Source organism: Hemitrygon akajei, chromosome 9 (genome assembly GCF_048418815.1).
Source record: "Hemitrygon akajei chromosome 9, sHemAka1.3, whole genome shotgun sequence".
NCBI lineage: Eukaryota > Metazoa > Chordata > Chondrichthyes > Myliobatiformes > Dasyatidae > Hemitrygon > Hemitrygon akajei.
The window spans coordinates 26639534-26662362 of record NC_133132.1 but is presented as its reverse complement, the minus strand read 5'-3'; the positions used below and the strand labels follow the sequence as shown (position 1 = coordinate 26662362).

Genomic DNA, 22829 nt, shown 5'->3' with positions numbered 1-22829 from the left:
TATTATTAATGCTTTTTGAGAGGGTGATTTTAGATGCATATCATATTTTTACTGAGTTAAGTATTGTATGTAATTAGTTTTGCTACAATAAGTGTATGGGACATTGGAAAAAATGTTGAATTTCCCCATGGGGATGAATAAAGTATCTATCTATCTATCTATCTATCTATCTATCTATCTATCTATCTATCTATCTATTTCCACATGTTGGACACCAGCTGTCCATCAACCTGCTCCGTCCTCCTCTCTCTGCAGGAACTTTAACAAGCAGGCAAGTGTCCTTGTGGAATGGTAAACAACTTTCAGAGAATCCATAACATCAATCTTTCGAGCAGTTTCTGTCTCTCTCTCTCTCATTGTGCTGGACACCTCCCTCTCTCTCTTTTAATACAGCTCAAACAGTGTCCAAAAGCCAGTCTCATTCTCCCGACATTTTAAAGTGATTGTCCACAGAAAATATGAACCCTAGGGGTACATAACCGTACTCAACAGGCTCGCTTTCTCTCTAACAAGGGACAGAGAGATGCTGTCCATTCCACAGCTATCATGAACTACCACAGCCCCCAATGACCCTGTGATTGTAGTCTCTGAAGCTGATGTGAGAGCATCCTTCAGGAGTGTGAACCCACGGAAAGCATCCAGCCCAGGTACTAAAAACCTGTGCTGGCTGGAGTGTTCGCTGAGATCTTAAAGGTGAGATTAACAGTCACTGTTATGATATTACCGCGTTGTTTTTTATTCTGAGATTCTCTGACTCGAGAATCGGCAGCAAACTCTCCCCACCATTGAGAGAAAGTGAGCGATCGCTCAACTACAGAAACCTTCATCCACACATCCGCCGCAGTGAAATTCAATTCTAAGAGCACATTATTTTTCAGACCTTTGAACTATCTCTGCAGACAAAATAATCTTTAGCTTTCTGTGGTAATGCCAAGTCGAAATACACAACTGATCCAATTTCCACATACAATATCAATTTCTCTGTCCCTCATTACAGGAATCGATGCCTGCACATTTTCAGCACTTTCTTCTGGCTCCAGAATATTATAGGTTTTGGGAATATCTCCATCGTTTCTGTGTAGGAATGTTCTCCACGTTCCCAGGCTGACAACAAAGCCTGCAAGTGGCATGAGTGATTACCGCAGCCAAACCAACAACCATTCCCCACACAACTGTACCTTTTAAATGTTTAGATGCAGGTAATGTCAGGAGAATGCTCATGTAACAATAACAAACTGAAAAACCAGGCAGCAGATAGGAGTGCAGGCTTGAATTCAATACCTCGAACAAAAATAATGACAAATTTATAGGAAAGCACATATAGGAATCTGCACAATATTACCACTACTGTTCTTATTGTGATTAAAATCGGTTCATCATTGTCACATGTACTGAGATACAGTGAATAACTTGGTTTTGCGTGCCATCCATATAGATAATTTTAAAACTTAAGTACATTGCAGAAATACTAAGGGGAAGGTAATAACAAGATGCAGAATAGACTTTATATAACGTCCACGCTACATACAACCGTACTGTGAGACAACACAACTTCGTTTACCGTCCAGATTGAAGGAAAGTCAGCAGAGATAGAGGCTTCTCCCCTGAGTTATTTATCGATGCTTAGTAAAGTAGAAGGTCAGTTAAAAGAATTGTTCAAGCAAGTCCTGGAAGTTTTAGGACAGATTCCATGACCAATACGCTTAGACGGCTAGGGTCTTGAGGCTCCCAGAGTTATTGTGAACTATGCTAGTTAACCAGTGTTAACAGTTAAAGATTGGTTACAAACCAGAAATTGTTTGGGTTTAAAAATTTACTACTTGAGCTGATTCCGTCTCTATTTTCAGTTGAATTGACCAATAGTGGTAAGATTTGACTTTCACACTGCAACTAAAGTGACTTTGCAAGATATTATATGAAAGCAGGTCCATGGACATTGGAATATGGAGGCATTGCCACAAGTTTGGCCAAAGGGCAATAAAGAATTAGAGCAAATTGTATCCCCATGTAACTTTTGCCAGCAATACAAAGCCATACCTCTGAAGATGTCATTACCACCATGGGAATTTCTTTGGAACTATTCCAACAAATTCATGTTAAGTTTGTCAAAAGGAAAACCACCATTTCCTTCTGCTCAAGAGAGTGTGCTCAGGTCAGACAGACAGGTACTTGTACAACAGCAAATGAAAGAGTTGAGAGGGAACTTTGCTATGCCTGAAAATCTGGAATATTTGGAGTCTAACCAAATGAGCAAAGTTCACTTCACACTTGAAAGTTTTATGCAATGTAATCAAGAATCTATCAACCTCTGCCTTAAATATACAAAAAGACAAACTCCACAGCCACCTGTGGCAACGAATTCCACAGATTCACCACTCTCTGGCTAAAGAAATTCCTCCTCATCTCCATTCTTAAAGGATGTCCTTCCACTGTCTGACTAAAGTAATTTCTCTGTATCTCACTTCTAAAAGGACATCCTTCAATCCTGAAGTTGTGTCCTCTGGTCCTAGATTCTTCTACCATAGGGAATATCCCCTCCATATCCACTGCTTCTCACACAAATTCAACTCTACCCAGTACCATTATGGAGAAGGAGACTGCCTTGGAGAAATTGGGAGAGAATTCAAAATGCAGAGATGCAAAGGGACTTGGGAGTCTTTGTGTAAGATACCCTAAAGATTAACCTGCAGGTTGAGTCAGTTGTGAAGAAGGCGAATGCAATGTTGGCATTCATTTCAAGAGGTATAGAATATAAGAGCAGGGATGTGATGTTGAGGCTCTATAAGGTACTTGTGAGATCACACTTGGAGTATTGTGTGCAGTTTGAGAGACATTGGAGAGGTTTCAGAGAAGATTCACAAAAATGATTCCAGGAGTGGAAGGGTTACTGTATCAGGAATGTCTCACAGTTCTTGGGCTGTATCCCATGGAGTTCAGGAGAATGAGGGAGGATCTCACAGAAACATTCCAAATGTTAAAAGGCCTGAACAGATGAGATATGGCAAAGTTATTTCCCATGGTGGGGGATTCTAGGACAAGAGGGCACAACTTCAGGATTGAAGGATGTCCTTTTAGAAGTGAGATACAGAGAAATTACTTCAGTCAGACAGTGGTAAATCTGTGGAATTTGTTGCCACGAGTGGCTGTGGAGGCCAAGTCATTGGGTGTATTTAAGGCAGAGATAGATAGGTTCTTGATTAGCCAGGGCATCGAAGGGTATGGGGTGAAGGCAGGGGAGTGGGGATGACTGGAAGAATTGGATCAGCCCGTGATTGATTGGTGGAGCAGACTCAATGGGCTGAATGACCCACTTCTGCTTCTATGTCTTATGGTCTAAATGGAGACATTGTCTGAAACATTGAGCCCTTCTTGATCTTGTCCTGTGAACTCAACTCATGTCATTCTCATTGGGCCCCCTTCTTTGAGCAATTCAACTTCAGCACCTTTTACCGACCCTTCTCCAAAACCACAAAAGTGGAGGCCCTGTCAGGACAGTTTGACTCAACTGTAATGGAGATTGATCATTCCATCCTCACAGATCCTCACCCTGATCATCTAGTACCTTGAAATTCGATCCGCCTGGCTCTACTGCACGGAGCTGATCGGACCGACACACCTGACTGACCGCATGTACAGTACGAGCTAGTGGCGTTCAATCTAAGGCCATCCAGTTGGCTTACTCCTCACCCCTGTCTGGCCAACAAGGGACTCTGGATTTTCTGCAACGCTGGTTCTGGTGGCCCACCATGATCGCAGATGTACAGTATGTCAGTTCTTGGCTGCCTGTCCCAATTGCCAGTCTAATTTCTCTAACCAAGAGCCCTCTGTGCTCCTGCAGCCCCTACTAATCCCTCGATACCCCTGATCTAACAATGCCATGGATTTCATCACAGGTTTGCCACCTTCCACAGGGCTGCAGTGATCGTGACAATGGCAGTCCGGGTCTCCAAGGTGGCCAGTTCATTGCTCTCCCTGAACTTCTGTTAGCTGCTGAGATGGTAGACCTGGTTCTCCATGTAGTTGCCTCCATGGTTTCCCTCAGGACATTGCGTCGGACCAGGGCTAACAGTTCGTCGCCTGCTTCTGCTGAGCCTTCTACTCCCTCATCGTGGACGGCATGTGCAATATCTGGTTATCTGAGAAGGGTACGGCCTGGAGGAGAGGTCTTGGGTGCTGTGCAGTATCATCTCGGATCCCTTGCTCATCCAGGAGTTCCACCGGGGCCAGTTGGATCGTCCTGGGCTGTTGGGTGCCGGCCATGGCGGGTTGGGGGTGGTCTAGACAGGCACCTCCCAGCCTCCATCCTTCACAATTTCAAAGGGACAGTTTCAGAGAGGGTCAGTAGCTTCTGTTTTATCATGGCGTTCAGCTTTTCTGAGCATCTTGTTCCCAATCTGTAAAGAAATTTCTTTTTACAATCATTCTCATGATTTGGACAATGCTGGTAATTCCAACATTAATTGACCATACCTCATTGCCACTAAACAAAGGAGGTTCTACAACAACCACAAGGAACATAAAATCAGCTGGGTAAAGGTAGGAGATTCTGTTCTTATTAGCAGTCTCGGTGATTCCTCATCACTTGTATTTATCAAATTGCAAGTGTATCTAACTGAATATGGTGCATATTTCCTCGTTACTGCATGGGATTTAAACCTCTGTCAGTGCTTCAATGGCCACAACCAGCTGATAGCTGAGTAAATTAACAACTACAACAGCAAGAAATTTATCTTAAACAGATTTAAACATCCTAAATTACCTCCCAGGGCATAATCAGGTAAACTTAGACACCTAGCCTAATTAGATATGTAAGAGTACAGGTAATGAGATGTACTATATAGAAGAGATCATGTTAATAATTTTGATGGATGGAAGAGTTAAAGGTGGGGAGCAGCTTGTTCCTTGGGCATACCAGCCAATATTCATACCTCAATCTAAATTACTACTACACCAGGTTTACTTGACCATGAACAGTTTGGAGATTGCTAGACCCTGATCTTCATTGATTATAAAATGCATTTTGATGTCTGGAGATCTTGAAAGGCCCAAAATAAACACAATTTTTCCTTGACTCTAGCATAGAATTAAAAGTAGAACTTTCCCACTGGACATAAGGCTTTCTCAAGCAGTGCATTGTTATGGGAACATCAGAGTACAAGCTGGAGATGATCAGAGTATGGAAACTACTGAAGGGACATGAAACATGGCAATGACGCTTTCCTTAGATACCTCTCATTCCTTGATAACATCAAAGTACGACAGTGCTCGTTTTAGTCATCATAAGATACCGGAAGCAAGTACACTTAGATCAAGTTACTCATCCCATTCAGTTTCTGTCTTTTTTCTTTACAGGTGTTGCCTGAATCATGACAGATGCTATCACAATGCAAAAGTTGATCTCTGCAGTTTTCTGGTAGACAGCCCTTACATTGAACTTTATTCCTACTCTTGCTCTGGAAATCAGATCTCCTGCAGCAGTAAGTATCCAGTCATGTCATATCTTCACAAATTGGCATGACAATTTTTCAGTGATGTGCATGGACTGATGAATAAGGTCAGGGTGTGTGTTGTGAAAAGTAAGGTCAGGGTGTTTGTTATTGCAAAAAAGATTTGGATGATTTTTAAAAAAATATTTCCTAAAAACACATCCTTGATCAGTATCTGTAAATGCACAATATAATTGGTGTGGTATACTCTGCTTTGACATTAAATTTTCACAAGGGCAGCGCGGTGGCACAATTAGCTGAGCCTCATAATGGATTCAGTCCCTTGAAGAGTTTCAAAGATAATACTTTATATCTAGGTACTGCCAAGTTGTTTATCTGTTTTTTTTAATGCACAACTACTAAAGGAAAGACTCTGGTGTTGAAAACTGTATTTAGAAAATAGTGCCTTAGCTGGAAATCAAGAGCACATGTTTTGGATTTTTCATCCAAAGGAATTGAGGACATTTTACTTGAAAGTTTCTATTTTCTTTAAATTCTAACTCTAGTTTGTAAACAGAGCAGAATTAGGATCCAAGAGAACACTGTCTTTGATTTATTGAGCATTATGACTTGTGCAAGAGATCAAGACAGCTAAGAGGTGGTCACGGGGGGGCAGAGAAATGGTTACAGGATTGCCCTGAGTCTGTGGACTGGGTCGTGTTCAAGAACTCATCTGAGGACCTGGGTGCCTACACCAAGGTTATAACAGACTTTATTAATGAACAGCTGTGGATGAGTGTGTCCTCACAAAATTATTCAGGATTTGCCTCAATCAGAAACCCTGGATGAACCATGAATCCAGAACTTAGCGAGGGCCAGAAGAGAGGCATTCAAATCTGGAGATTGAGAATGCTACAAGACAATAGAGAATAGACAATAGGTGCAGAAGTAGACCATTCGGCCCTTCGAGCCTGCACCGCCATTTTGAGATCATGGCTGATCAACTACTATCAATACCCAGTTCCTGCCTTGTCCCCATATCCCTTGATTCCCCTATCCATAAGATACCTATCTAGCTCCTTCTTGAAAGCATCCAGAGAATTGGCCTCCACTACCTTCCGAGGCAGTGCATTCCACACCCCCACAACTCTCTGGGAGAAGAAGTTTTTCCTTAACTCTGTCCTAAATGACCTACCCCTTATTCTCAAACCATGCCCTCTGGTACTGGACTCTCCCAGCATCTGGAACATATTTCCTGCCTCTATCTTGTCCAATCCCTTAATAATTTTATATGTTTCAATCCCCTCTCAATCTCCTTAATTCCAGCGTGTACAAACCCAGTCTCTCTAACCTCTTTGCGTAAGACAGTCCAGACATCCCAGGAATTAACCTCGTGAATCTACGCTGCACTTCCTCTACAGCCAGGATGTCCTTCCTTAACCCTGGAGACCAAAACTGTACACAATACTCCAGGTGTGGTCTCACCAGGGCTCTGTACAAATGCAAGAGGATTTCCTTGTTCTTGTACTCAATTCCCTTTGTAATAAAGGCCAACATTCCATTAGCCTTCTTCACTGCCTGCTGCACTTGCTCATTCACCTTCAGTGACTGAACAAGGACTCCTAGATCTCTTTGTATTTCTCCCTTACCTAACTCTACACCGTTCAGATAATAATCTGCCTTCCTGTTCTTACTCCCAAAGTGGATAACCTCACACTTATTCACATTAAACGTCATCTGCCAAGTATCTGCCCACTCACCCAGCCTATCCAAGTCACCCTGAATTCTCCTAACATCCTCATCACATGTCACACTGCCACCCAGCTTAGTATCATCAGCAAATTTGCTGATGTTATTTTTAATGCCTTCATCCAAATCGTTGACGTAAATTGTAAACATCTGTGGTCCCAATACCGAGCCCTGTGGCACCCCACTAGTCACCACCTGCCATTCTGAGAAACACCCATTCACCGCTACCCTTTGCTTTCTATCTGCCAACCAGTTTGCTATCCATGTCAATGTCTTCCCCCCAATGCCCTGAGCTTTGATTTTACCCACCAATCTCCTATGTGGGACCTTATCAAATGCCTTCTGAAAATCGAGGTACACTACATCCACTGGATCTCCCCCGTCTAACTTCCTGGTTACATCCTCGAAAAACTCCAACAGATTAGTCAAGCATGATTTACCCTTGGTAAATCCATGCTGGCTCGGTCCAATCCTATCACTGCTATCTAGATATGCCACTATTTCATCCTTAATAATGGACTCTAGCATCTTCCTCACCACCGATGTCAGGCTGACAGGTCGATAGTTCTCTGTTTTCTCCCTCCCTCCTTTCTTAAAAAGTGGGATAACATTAGCCATTCTCCAATCCTCAGGAACTGATCCTGAATCTAAGGAACATTGGAAAATGAGTACCAATGCATCCGCAATTTCCAGGGCCACCTCCTTTAGTACCCTAGGATGCAGACCATCTGGACCTGGGGATTTGTCAGCCTTCAGTCCCATCAGTCTTCTCATCACCGTTTCCTTCCTAATGTCAATCTGTTTCATTTCCTCTGTTACCCTATGTCCTTGGCCCATCCATACATCTGGGAGATTGCTTGTGTCTTCCTTAGTGAAAACAGATCTAAAGTACTCGTTAAATTCTTCTGCCATTTCTCTGTTTCCCATAACAATTTCACCCAATTCATTCTTCAAGGGCCCAACATTGTTCTTAACTATCTTCTTTCTCTTCACATATCTAAAAAAGCTTTTGCTATTTTCCTTTATATTTCTGGCTAGCTTGCGTTCATACCTCATTTTTTCTCCCCGTACTGTCTTTTTAGTTAAGTTCTGTTGTTCCTTAAAAACTTCCCAATCGTCTGTCCTCCCACTCACCTTAGCTCTGTCATACTTCCTTTTTTTTAATGCTATGCAATCTCTGACTTCCTTTGTCAACCACTGTGGCCCCTTTCCCCCCTTTGAATTCTTCCTTCTCTGGGGGATGAACTGATTTTGCACCTTGTGCATTATTCCCAAGAATACCTGTCATTGCTGTTCCACTGTCTTTTCTGCTAGGATATCCGTCCAGTCAACTTTGGCCAGCTCCTCCCTCATGGCTCCATAGTTTCCCCTGTTCAACTGCAACACTGACACCTCCGAGCTGCCCTTATCCTTCTCAAATTGCAGATAAAAACTTATCATATTATGATCACTACCTCCTAATGGCTCCTTTACTGCAAGATCGCTTATCAAATCCTGTTCATTACATAACACTAAATCCAGAATAGTCTTGTCCCTGGTCGGCTCTCGTACAAGCTGTTCCAAGAATGCATCCCGTAGGCACTCTACAAACTCCCTATCCTGTGGTCCAGCACCAACCTGATTCTCCCAGTTCACCTGCATGTTGAAATCCCCCATAACTACTGCGACATTACCTTTGCCACATGCCAATGTTAACTCCCTATTCAACTTGCACCCAATATCCATACTACTGTTTGGTGGCCTGTAGACAACACCCATTTGGGTCCTTTTGCCCTTACTGTTCCTCAATTCTATCCACACAGACTCTACTTCTCCTGACCCTATGTCCCCCCTTGCAAAGGACTGAATCTCATTCCTCACCAACAGGGCCACCCCACCCCCTCTGCCCACATTTCTGTCCCTACGATAGCACGTATACCCTTGAACATTCATTTCCCAGGTCTGATCTCCCTGCAGCCATGTCTCCGTTATCCCAACAACATCATAGTTACCCATTCGCACCTGAGCTTCAAGCTCATCCGCCTTATTTCTGACACTTCGTGCATTCAGATATAGAATTTTTAGCCCATTTCTCCTCTCTCTGTTTGAATCGCTGCCTATTGTGCTTAACCCAGCTCCCCGAACTCCCATTGGGCTATACGCCCCTAGAATTTTATTGTCCTTCCTAAATTTACTTATTCTTTCAACACATTTAACTCCATGTTCCGTCAGACCATCCCTCTGTACATGTGTCCTCCTTATCACTTGTTCCGCCTCACCTTTCTCTACTACACACTTAATATTCCGGAACCGTGTAGTCCCCATCTGTCCTTTATTCTTCCACTCGCTATCCTCTCTCACATTCTGGATCCCCGCCCCCTGCAAATTTAGTTTAAACTCCCCCAAGAAGCACTAGCAAACTTCCCTGCAAGAATGTTAGTACCGCTCCAGTTCAGGTGTAAACCGTCCCTTCCGAACAGATCCCACCTTCCCTGGAACAAAGCCCAATTATCTACAAACTTGAAGCCCTCCCTCCTGCACCATCCTCTCAGCCACGTATTAATCTTTATAATCTTTCTGTTCCTTGCCTCACTCGCACGTGGCACAGGTAGCAATCCAGAGGTGCATGTGTGATCACTGGAGAGTCATCTCAAGGGTGAAGTGGAGATTCAGGACTATACTGGAATCAATGAGGGATCCTGAGTCTCCAGAGGGTTCCTGTGCTGTGGAAGACGTCCTGCCTCGTTCCTGTACCGAAGACGCCACGCCCCAGTGGCTCCAATGACTACAGACCGGTGGCATTGACCTCCCACATCATGAAGACCCTGGACAGACTTGTTCTAGAGCAGCTCCAGCCTATGGTTAGGCCACACTTAGACCCCCTCCAGTTCGCCAATCAGCCCCGACTAGGAGTTGAGGATGCCATCGTCTACCTGCTGAACCGTGTCTACACCCACCTGGACAAGCCGGCGAGCACTTTGAGGTTCATGTTTTTTGACTTCTCCAGTGCGTTCAACACCATCCACCCTGCTCTGCTAGGTGAGAAGCTGACAGTGATGCAGGTGGATGCTTCCCTGGTGTCATGGATTATTGATTACCTGACTGGCAGACCACAGTACGTGCGCTTGCAACACTGTGTGTCAGACAGAGTGGTCAGCAGCACTGGGGCTCCACAGGGGACTGTCCTGTCTCCCTTTCTCTTCACCATCTACACCTTGGACTTCAACTACAACACAGAGTCTTGCCATCTTCAGAAGGTTTCTGATGACTCTGCCATAGTTGGATGCATCAACAAGGGAGATGTGGCTGAGTACAGGGCTACGGTGGGAAACTTTGTCACATGGTGCGAGCAGAATCATCTGCAGCTTAATGTGAAAAAGACTAAGGAGCTGGTGGTGGACCTGAGGAGGGCTAAGGCACCGGTGACCCCTGTTTCCATCCAAGGGGTCAGTGTGGACATGGTGGAGGATTACAAATACCTGGGGATACGAATGGACAATAAACTGGACAGGTCAAAGAACACTGAGGCTGTCTACAAGAAGGGTCAGAGCTGTCTCTATTTCCTGAGGAGACTGAGGTCCTTTAACATCTGCTGGACAATGCTGAGGATGTTCTACGAGGCTGTGGTGGCCAGTGCTATCATGTTTGCTGTTGTGTGCTGGGGCAGCAGGCTGAGGGTAGCAGACACCAACAGAATCAACAAACTTATTCGTAAGGCCAGTGATGTTGTGGGGGTGGAACTGGACTCTTTGACGGTGGTGTCTGAAAAGAGGATGCTGTCCAAGTTGCATGCCATCTTGGACAATGACTCCCATCCACTCCATAATGTACTGGTTGGGCACAGGAGTACATTCAGCCAGAGACTTATTCCACCAAGATGTAACACTGAGTGTCATAGGAAGTCATTCCTACCTGTGGCCATCAAACTTTACAACTCCTCCCTCGGAGTGTCAGACACCCCGTGCCAATAGGCTGGTCCCGGACTTATTTCCACTTGGCATGATTAACTAATTATTTAATTATTTATGGTTTTATATTGCTATATTTCTTCACTATTCTTGGTTGGTGCAGCTGTAATGAAACCCAATTTCTCTCAGGATTAATAAAGTATGTCTGTCTGTCTGTCTCGACAGCTGAGACAGGGTTTGAATGCCATAACCTTCTACAAAGTTAAATCTAGCGACACGGGGACAGCAGAGTTTCACTTCCAGTTGAGCTGAATGCCTTCTAATGTCGTTCTGACCACCAGAACAGAGAGGACCCATCAAACACCCCCATGTCTCCTGATGATCCTTTGGTCTCTGTATCTGAAGATGACGAGTGGGCTCTCTTCAAGTGAGTGAATCCAAGGAAAGCACCCACTCCGGATGGAGTACCAGGCCAAGTACTGAAGACCTGTGCTGACCAACTGGCTGGTGTGTTCACAGATACCTTCAACCTTCTCTTGCTGGCAGTGTGTGGCACCCACCTGCTTCAAGTGGGCTTCAATCATACCAGTGACCAAGAAGAGCATAGTAACCTGTCTAAATGACTATCGCTCAGTGGCATTTACATCCACAGTGATGAAGTGTTTAGAGAGGCTGGTGTTGAAGCTTATCAGCTCCTGTCTGAGTGGCATCTGCTCCAATTTGCCTACTGAAGCAACAGGTCTACAGCGGATGCCATCTCATTGGCTTTTCATACAATCTTGGAACATCTGGATACTAAAGATGCATACATCAGGATGCTCTTTATCAACTGCTTCTCATCATTTAACACCATCATCCCCTCAACACTGATCAGTAAACTCCAAGACCTGGGCCTCAATACCCACTTGTGCAATTGGATCCTGGGTTTCCTCACTTGTAGACCCCAGTCAGTTTGGATTGGAGAAAACATTTTCTTCACAATCTCCATCAGCACAGGAGCACCACAGACTGTGTGCTTACCCCCTGCTCTATTTGCTTTACACTTATGACTGTGTGGTTAAACACAGCTCCAACACCATATACAAGTTTGCTGATGGCACCACTGTTGTAGGCCATATCAAAGGTAGTGATGAATCAGCACACAGGAGGGAGTTTGAAAATTTGACTGAGTTGTGTAAAAACAACAACCTCTCACTCAATGTTAATAAGACCAAGGAACTGATAATATACTAAAGGAGAGGGAAACCAGAGGTTCTTGAACTAGTCCTCATTGGAGGATAAGAATTGGAGAGGGTCAGTAACTTAAAATTCCTGGGTGTCACTATCTCAGAGGACCTGTTCTGGACTCAACATTTAAGTATAATTGTGAAGTAAGCACGACAGCACCTTTTTTTCCTCAGGAGTCTCCGGAGATTTGGCATGTCATCAAAAAGCTTGGAAAACTTCTATAGATGTGTGGTGCAAAGTGTTCTGACTGGCTGCATTACAGCCTGATATGGGAACACCAGTGTCTGAGCAGAAAATCCTACAAAATGTAGTGGATTCAGCCCAGTACATCACGGGTAAAGCCCTCCCAACCATTGAGCACATCTACTTGAGATGTTGCTGTAGAAAAGCAGCGTTCATCATCACCACCCAGGCCATGCTCTCTTCTCGCTGATGCCGTCAGGTACAAGGTACAAGAGCCTCAGGACTAGGTTCAAGAGCAGCCACTACCCCTCAACCATCAAACAAAAGGGGAAAACTACACTCATTCTACTTCTGGTGTTCCCACAACTGATGGTCTCACTTTAAGGACTCTTTATCTTGTTATTTAATATGCGTTGTTTATTGCTGTTTATTTATATTTGCACTTGCACAGTTTGTTGTCCATTGATCCTGTTTACGTTCACTGTTTTATAGATTTGCTAAGTATGCCCGCAGGAAAACGAATCCCAGGGTTGTATGTGGGGACATGTATGTACTCTGATAATATATTTTACTTTGAACTTTGAAATGTGCACAGCTTCATGATGCACTTTTCCACAACACTACCAGAATTCCCCTTTTATTCAGCTCTAAACTCCAGAAGGTACAGAATTAATCTATTCCATTTCTCCTGACTGTATAACCCTCTCATCCTAGGAACTGGTCTGATGCATCTATACTGCAGTTTCCAAGACAATTATACCTTTCCTTGGGTACAATTGAGCAAGGATTCAGTACTCTTACTGGAAACTACTGGTTAAATTTCTGTGGTGTACCAATAAGAACAAACAAACCCTTCTGATACAAACATTGAACTGTTTATCATTTTAAAATGTACTAATGTTCTATGTTTCTTAAGAAAGTGACTGAACTCACACTTTCCCATATACTCCACCAGGTACCTGCTCACTTAGCCTGCTCCTAGACCTTTGCAGCCACCACAAGCAGACTCGTTGCAACTTAAATTGCTCAGTACTGGTACTACTACTACTAATTCCTATCTGAATGCATCTGTGATCTATTTAGCCTCTAGCTAGGAAGTTATTGGCAATACACATCATTGACCTCTCCAGCACCTTACTTTTCACAATTCGATCCCCAGTAGTTCTGGGGCATTTTATCTGCTTTGAAGATAGATTCAAAATATTTGTTTAGGAGCTTGTCCATTTCCACAGTTTTTGTTATAATCCTTTCTGCCTCAGATCTCCCCCCCCACCCCCCATGGATTTTGCTGTTCTTTGGCTAGATGTGGACGCTCTTTTGTCTTATTCCTTACTTCCCATATTTCCTTTCTCAATTTCTTTTTATTTTGAGTCATCCTGTTTGGGTTTTTAAAACTTTCACAATATTCAGCTTTACTACTGTTCCTTAAAACATTAGTTTTTAAAAAAATTTCATCTTTAACCTCTTTATGGATTAACCTGTTTAGTTATGAAATGTCATTTATGGATTACATTTCCAGTGGATTTCTTACTTTTGAATGCTCTATATTCGTTCAGAATATGAAATATTTCTATAAATATTAGCCATTGTTTAACCTACATCATAACCTTTAATCTAGTCCCCTAGTATACCAAAGACAACCAAACCTATGTAATGGGCACTTATGTAAGTTTAAGGGTAGGAGTTTTGGATTAAAGTACATCACCTTTAAATTTCTTCCATCTCTGTTATATTCCATTTGACACCTAATATGAATATTAGTCCATTTGCAAAATGTAAGTTCCTTATCTCTGTGAAGTAATATATGGAATAAAGTGACACAATTGCAACTTTGAAAGTATAAGCAACAAATTCAAATTTATTTATCACATGAATCTCAAAACATTCAGAGAAATGGATTGTTTACATTAACAACCCAGGCACCTGAGGGTGTGCTGGGGGCAGCCCACATGTGTCACCACATTTAATAACAGCATTTAATCCAAATGGAACTTGTCTCATTCAGACACTTGTTTTAAAATCAGGTGTTTTTGTCTTGAGTAATATAAAAAAAGTCAGAAAATTGAATAAATCATCAAACCAATCAAAGTTTGATGACTTAATCAGATTCTTTAAAATAAAGTCTTTGACAGATATAACCAAACTGAAAAGTTTATGAGAAGAAACATTGAATGCACAGCGTAGTTACGATCTGAAATTTACTGAGGGTAATAGCAGTAAGTTTGATAGTAATTCCAAAATATGATCAGATAGGCACTCCAAAGGTTAAAAAAATGCAGGATTACACAGCTATGACATGGGATGTACTTTCAAACACCCATAGGGACACAAGGGCTAATTAGCTCCCTTCAGTCAGTGACGTAATGCTTCATGACGAACCTCTGACACATAAGGCCACACTGACCCAGTGAACAAAAAGGTGAGTCAGTTTGACATTACTGTATTTGATTCCAATTCGTCATCTTTGTATTTGCAACATATCTGAAATAGTCTCTTCAAGAGCTAGTGGAGAGGGCATTTAATTATCACTCCATGATTGGCAATTTTCCCTGTGGTTCTGTTGGAAAGCTTGTTTGTAAAAGAGCCTGATATGTGTGTGAGAGTTACTGATGAGATCTGGAGTCTGTGGTAAGTTAGTTGACAAGAGGTTGTATAATTAACAGTAAGCGTTAGTGGAAGTGAATTTAAGTGGCAGTTTATCTCTGTTTAACTCCTAATTGGCCACAGTATCTCCTTCACTATCTTCATTTGCAGAGGTGCATCACAAGGCTGTGTGATTAGCCCCCTGCTCTATTCACTTTATACTTATGACTGTGTGGCTAAGCACATCTCCGATGCCACATTCGAGCTTGCTGACATAGGCTGAATCAAAGGTGATGACATTTAAGAGGGAGATTGAAAACCTGGATGAGTGGAGCCACAGCAACAACCTTGTACTCAATGTCAGGAACACCAAGGAGCTGATTATTGACTTCAGGAGGAGGAAACCAGAGGTCCACGAACCAGCGCTCATTGGAGGATCAGAGGTGGAGAAGGTCAGCAACTTCAAATTCCCAGGTGTTTTTATTTCAGAGGACCTGTCCTGAGCCCAGCATGTAGGTGCAATTATGAAGGAAGCACAGCAGCTGCTCTACTTCTGTAGGAGTTTGTGAAGATTCGACATGACATCCAAAACTCTGACAAACTTCTATAGATGTGTAGTGGAGAATATATTGACTGGCTCCATCACAGCCTGCTACAGAAACAATAATGCCATAGAAAATCCTACAAAAAGTAGTGGATATGGACTAGTCTATTATAGGTAAAACCCTCCCATCATTAAGCACATCCATGCGAAGCATTGTTACAGGGCCCTCTCCTATGCTGCTGCCATTGGGGAGAAGGTACAGGAGCCTTGGATCTCACATCAGCAGGTTCAGGAACAGTTATTACCCCTCAAGCATCAGGCTCCTGAACCAGAAGGGATAACTTCACTCAACTTCTCTTGCCCCATCACTGAAATGTTCCCACAAGCTATGCACTCACTTTCAAGGGCTTTTAATCTCATGTTCTTGATACTGCTTATTCATTTATTAGTATTATCATTTTTTTCTGTATTTGTACAGTTTGACTTTTACATGCTGGTTGAGCACCCAAGTTGGTGTGGTCTTTTGTTGATTCTACTATGGTTGTTACTCTATTATGGATTTATGAGAAAATGTATCTAAGGGTTGTTTATGGTGACATATATGTACTTTACTTTAAACTTTAACTGTCAGCTATTTAAATCTACCTTTTCGCACTACATCCCTTTGACACTTCTGGTCAAGATGGCACCTGCGTACAATGCTCCTTTGGTCGATATCTTCTGGATAGATATAAAACCATGTATTTCACTTCTTTTATATTTCTATTTCATCATGCGGGAACCTCATGGCGAGAAGGCTGATGTTTGACCCCATTTGCCGTCTGCTGATTAAAGCGGCAAGGGAGATTGAAACACCAGCTATCTTTTTATCACCGGGGAATCTCTCTGTTCGGGAGAGGGGAGACTGTCTTTTTATTGCTGGAGAGATTGTTCTGCTACTGAGAGGGAGAATGCTGCCCAGGTTTTTTGTGTTTGGTATGTAGACTTGGACTGTGGACTTTTTCAGTCCTATGTTTTTTTTCTATTCTGTTTTACGCCTGATCTTTCTCATTTTTTTGTGTGTGAGGGTGGGAATTTGGAGGTTGATGTCAACATGTACAAACAAGCTGGATGAACTCAGCAGGTTGGGCAGCATCCGTTGAAAGGAGCAATCAACATTTCGGGCGAGACCCTTTGTCATGTGCCTGTTCCATTTTTGTTCATTTTTTTGTGCAGGGAGGAGGGATTTGGGGTTGATGACCATGGTTTCATTCTTTCTTGGTTTTGTGGCTATCTAGAGAAGAAGAATTTCAGAGTTGTATACTTTGATAATAAATGAACCTTTGAAACTTTGGAAGGTGTGCAGTTGGCTGAGGACACATTAAGCCCAGTTGTAACTGATGGAATAACTTGGTAATTAACAAACTGACTGACAGATAAATGGTGCCATGATATAACATACCCTGCACCTGTAAAGACATTTCTCCAGCCATAATTTTCAGGAATAGGCAGGTACTTTAGATTGTTCAGTTGAAGAATCTGACCTTTTCTTGATAAATTGATGAGGTAACATAAATACAAAGCTGAACTGTAACCACCATTTTTATCTTTTCCAGGTAAGAATGATCCCTGTGAGGCTGCTATTTGTAACTGTGACCGCACAGCAGCCATCTGCTTCTCCAAGGCCCCTTACAACCCTGAGTATAAAGATCTGGATAAGAAGAAGTACTGCTGACAGCTGGGCAGAGTTAAAAATTGAACAAAAATTAATAAAACTTTTTTTTCTGTTTCTTTGTGCATCGATTACTAAATGATTCAAATCTAAACATGAACAGAGAAGGCATTCCATTGGAATCTAAATTTAGTTGGTCAAAACATAAGTGATTAGTGCATGCAACTGATTAATGTTTTAGAAGATAGCAATCCACAGTGTACATTTTAGATTCCTTAACATTTCAACCATTATTCCTCATTTGTACAGTACTACTAATCCCATAGTCTCCAGTGTTTAGTTTTTGCAATGAATGATCAATGTCTCTAACGTCCTGATCCCACAATCCCTGATGTATGTTTGTGTATTCAAACATCTGACTTCATGATCTCCAATAGGTCCTGCCTTGCTGATCATTTGCTGCTTAATGACATTGCTTAAAATCCGTTGTTAATCTGTTTAATAAAAGGGATAATTAAACCAAACATGCTAATTGGTAGTTTAATTGATTAAGCCGTTCCTCATGTAGATGGATGGCAAAACAAATCAGGTGGGGGATTTATTTGAAAGGAATGTTGGAACAATAAATGAGATCAGTGGGTGCTGGATAATTGATTTAGAATGATAGTTCATTGGGTCTTGAATTCAAGAGTACTGACACAATGTAGGAATGTAGCTAGGATAGAAATTGGAATTACATATTGGAAACAGCACATTTTCTGTTTGTTTAATTTGTATGTCATCTCTCTGCAAAAGTAATGCAGCCAATCCCACTCTTCTTCTCTCTTTGAGCTCTACAATTTTTATTCTTGTTTATGGCAGTTGTAATATACCTGTAGATGGCCTATCTGCAAGACAAATGCATCTATCTGTCAAATTCACTGTGTTGTAAATCAAAGGCAGAGATGGCAACCCACTGGCATTCGGTGAATTTATAGCACAAAACTTTATTGGAGAAAAATTTAATGTTAAAATCATTCTCCAGCACTCTGTCTTCTATGTATAATTTATCACACATCTTAACTTAGACATTTTCTGATTGAAAAAGATGGCACTGGAAGGGAGTGATTTTTCTGTGTAGCTCCTGAGGGAATTATCATACACTCTTTTTTACAGTAAGTAATATTGTTTAAAGTTATTTAATAGAACTAGTGACCTTCAGAACTGATAGTCTGGGGACTCCAGACCAACCAGGGAATGAGTGCAGCTGGGGAGCAGATACAGGAGCCTTAAGACTCACAGTCAATGTTTTAGCAACATTCCACCATCAGATTTCTGAATGGTCCATGAACACTATCACTTTCATCCTCTATGCTAATATTTAGTTTTGTAAAGTACTGTAATTTTTGTCTTGTACTATACATTTGCTGTAAAACAAATTTCACAACTACGTCAGCAATAATAAACCTGATTCTGAGATCTAAGCCGTAAACGACTTTCAAAAGATGTAAGGTAAATTGAAAAGTGATTCTTAGATTTCATTTAATCTAAGCATTTCACCTAATTTCATACAGAGCAACCAAAACATTTTCTAATTAAATAATCACTATTTCTTTATATAATCATTTGAAAAGGATCCTTGTTTTTATTTTCAAGTTTTTCCTTTGGTAGCAAGTCTACCAAATGAACATTATGTTTAAAGCAGTAGGATTTATATTGACAATTTATGTACGTTTACCTTTTTATAATTTGAAAGATAATGCAAAAGGAACATAGAAAATAGGAACAGGAGGAGGTCCTTTGATTCAAAATGATCATGGCTGATTCCAGTGATCTGTTCCTGCTTGTTCTTACTTGTTGCCCTAAGATCAATATCTCTCACTTTCTTGAAAAAGACATAGGAGCAAATTTAGGCCTTTTGGCCTATTGAGTCTGTTCTACCATTTGATCCGAGCTGACATATTTCCCTCATACTGATTCACCTCCCTTTTCCCAACAACCTTTGATGCTCTTACTAATCAGGAACCTATCAGCTTTCCCTGTAAATATACCCAATGACTTGGCCTTTACAGCTGCCTGTGGTAATGAGTTGTTCAGATTCACCATCTGGCTAAAGAAATTCCTCCTTATCTGTTCCAAAGGGACGTCCTTCTATTCTGAGGCTGTGTCCTCTGGTTCTAGATTCTTCCACTATTGAAAACATAAGTTTCAATCAGATCCCATTGTATCCGCTTCCACCGCCACCACCGGCAGTGCATTCCACACACCCACCACTCTGTGTGTGGAAAAATTTACCCCTGACTCCCCTCTGTACCTATTTTCAAGCTCCTGGACTCAAATTCTCTGCCACAAAAGCCAATATACCATTTGCTTTTCTATCTGCCTGCTGCACCTGCACATTTACACCCATCACTGATATATATGAACAAGCTTTCCTCATCTATCTTGGAGGACATGCACAGAGACACTCCTGTAATCACTCCTTCTCTGTGATTACTACTCTACCTACAGGTGTTCTGTACTTTTTCTTTCTGTGCAGCCATTACTTGAGACGTTACCACCCCAGAATCAGAATCAGGTTGATTATCTCTGCCATATGTCATGAAATTCATAGTTTTGCAGCAATAATACAATGCAAGGCATAAAAGTTACACAAATTATCAGTGTAAAAAAGCAGTAACAAGATATTGTCATGGATTCATCAATATGTTTGGCCCAAGATAGAGCCTCAGTGTTGTTGATGCTCCAAAGTGGGCCCATTTGCAGTTCCAGCTGCACAATATGGTCAGTCAGGAGCTGCAACTGGACACGCTTCCTATAAGCATGGTGACCTGGGAGACGAGGTGCTAATTTCACAAGAGACTTTATTCCATTCCAAACTCTTCCTACTACAATCCTGAGTCCCAACATTTACTTCAGAGAATGGAGATGTATTAAAAGGTAGAAATGCCCATTTGTTGCTTCTTGCTGAACAACTGTCTCCCCTTGGAATGCACTACTCTTTGTACGATGATGTTCCTCACAGTCTCTTTGAATGCAAGAGGGTCTGCCTTTCCTTCTTCCAAACCTCTCACAGCCCACTGGCTCTCAACAACCTGTTAATGGCTAACTTACGAGTTTCAATCCTTCACACTTATGTTCAATTGTAAAAATAATGTCTAAATATAAACTTGGTTTAATTTTTCTAAATCAGTAAAAAAAAAGTATGAATCCTTTTAAATGATGAATGCAACTGAACAGTAAGTTAAATGATATTCCATATCAATTTGTCATCTTTGACATCAAATCCCTGATCTCACAGGAATATATTACTCAGCAGTCCTTGCTAAGTAAATGGTTTTAATATAATTTAAACAATTTTTCAAAAGTTTCTACTCTCCTCCAAAAAGTATGACAAATATCAGTGTCTCTTACTGCTTCCTGGCAGTTTAGCCATGATTGAGTCTGACCAGTGAATGTTGATAGGTTAGTTATTCACAATAGGCAATAACACAACCCCAAGCACATGGACTTTCCATCCCTAGTTAGAAATTGGAAGCATTGTTATTTTGCCCTCCCAATCCTGCAATACCACTGCAGTGATAAAGCCTCTGTCTCTGCTGCCAAACACTTACTCAGCATTGACAAGATGAGAGTTTAATGCTGTGCCAGCTGGTACAGTTTATCAAGAGATAGGAAGCATTCAAACCTTAATTTCAAGGCAATCCTATCCTCAGCTATGGAAATTCAACCTTGGAAGACTAGCTAACACAAAGGGATCTATATTCACCAGTTTGTCTGGATGTACTTTACTGCCCTTAGGGATTTGGAAACAGATTTTCTTAAACTGTTTGGCCTTTACACTCCAAATTAAAACACTGAGACCTGTTAACATCAGCAACTGATGGATGTAAAATTCAAATGTGCTTGTGAAATTCCACACTGTGTATTCACTTGGAAAGAAATCAAAATCAGATCAGATTTAATATCACTGGCAAATGTCGTGAAATTTGTTAACTTTACAGCAGCAGTACACTGAAATACATGATAAATATAAAGAAAAATACTGAATTACAGTAAGTATATGTCTATTCAATAGCTAAGATAAATAGTGCAAAAACATTTAGAAATCTGATGGCAGATGGGAAGAAGCTGTTCCTGAATTGCTGAGCGTGTGCCTTCAGGCTTCTATACCTTCAACCTGATAGTGACAGTGAAAAGAGGGCATGTCCTAGCAGAAAGCTTATATATGTATATTGGTAGGCTTGGAGAAAGTTTTACTTTCACTGAAGTTTTCTAGTGTAGTGTGTTACTGCAAATGTTCAAATAGGTTCTCAAGCAAAGAAAGAAAATGCTGCAGAGTATTTTGCTTTACCAAATTTTTTGATTTAAATTTTCAATTGCCTTGAGGTCTCTCTATGCAATCCTTGACTTCAGTAGTGTCATTTGCTGTAAAGTGGCCAATATTGTTGAACTTGTTATCTGCCACTCATCTCTGATTTGATTTTTGGATTGTAACCCTAAATAATACAGATGAAAAATGGAAGGAACCATAGATAATAATGTTGTAGAGCTTGAATTGACACAAAGGTTTTGCTGACTTTTTTAACTTTTCATGATACTAAGAGGCTATATTTTCACCTTCACAATTTCTTCAAAGCAGCTCAATAAATCAATTCTTGCAATAAAATTATATTTGTCTACACCTGTATTTTCATTAATACTTTGAGGTTGCAGGATGTAATTGACAAAATCTGATGGATCAATGCAATCAGTCTTGAGACTCACAGCTGACTGAGTCTCTGGGCTTTGTTTTTACAGTACCATATTACATCCTGTAGACGTTTAAGAGAGTAAGGTCCAGCAACTAGTCCTCAAGTGTGCAAATGGGATTAATGTAGATGGTCAAAAAATGTTAGTATGGATGTGGTGAGCTGAAAAGTACATTTCTGTGCTTTATGATTCCATGATTGTCCAAAACTGAAGGCCTAATCACCTGAAATAATCATCACATTTGATATACAAGAGAAACACTTTACAAGCTCAGCATCCATTGTTAGAATTGCTCAATAACTATTAGCCCACCAAAGGACCTTCACTACAGGTTTCAGAGAAAACATAGAAAACCTACACCACAATACAGGCCCTTCAGCCCACAAAGCTGCGCTGAACATGTCCCTACCTTAGTGCTACCTAGGCTTACCCATATCCCTCTATTTTTCTAAGCTCCATGTGCCTGTCCAGGAGTCTCTTAAAAGACCCTATAATTTCCACCTCCACCACCATTGCCGGCAACCCTTTCCATGCATTCATCACTCTCTGTGTAAAAAACTTACCCCTGACATCTCCCCTGTACCTACTTCCAAGCACCTTAAAACTGTGCCCTCTCATGCTAGCCATTTCAGCCCTGGGAAAAAGCCTCTGACTATCCACACGATCAATGCCTCTCATCATCTTATCTCTATCAGGTCACCTCTTCATATTCTCTTGACACTCACAGAACAAACATTATAGTTTTCTGTTCTCAGAGAGGCATTGTTTGGATTTTGATCATTAAAACAACTTTGTCAATGATTAGGAGCAATACTTTTACAAAGATTACAAATAAAAAGCTCACAAAC

At 41.4% G+C, this 22829-nt stretch overlaps 1 protein-coding gene across 1 annotated transcript in view; it reads left to right on the top strand.

Annotated features, from left to right (window-relative positions):
- The window catches only part of LOC140732950 (phospholipase A2, minor isoenzyme-like), a 35407-nt gene extending 18040 nt beyond the window's left edge, over nucleotides 1-17367 (top strand). The window contains exons 3-4 of the mRNA XM_073055682.1: nucleotides 5353-5477; nucleotides 17195-17367. Coding sequence (XP_072911783.1) covers nucleotides 5353-5477; nucleotides 17195-17313 — 244 coding nt within the window. The 3' untranslated portion in view covers nucleotides 17314-17367. The remainder of the gene's footprint in view (nucleotides 1-5352; nucleotides 5478-17194) is intronic.
- Nucleotides 17368-22829: the final 5462 nt, after the last annotated feature.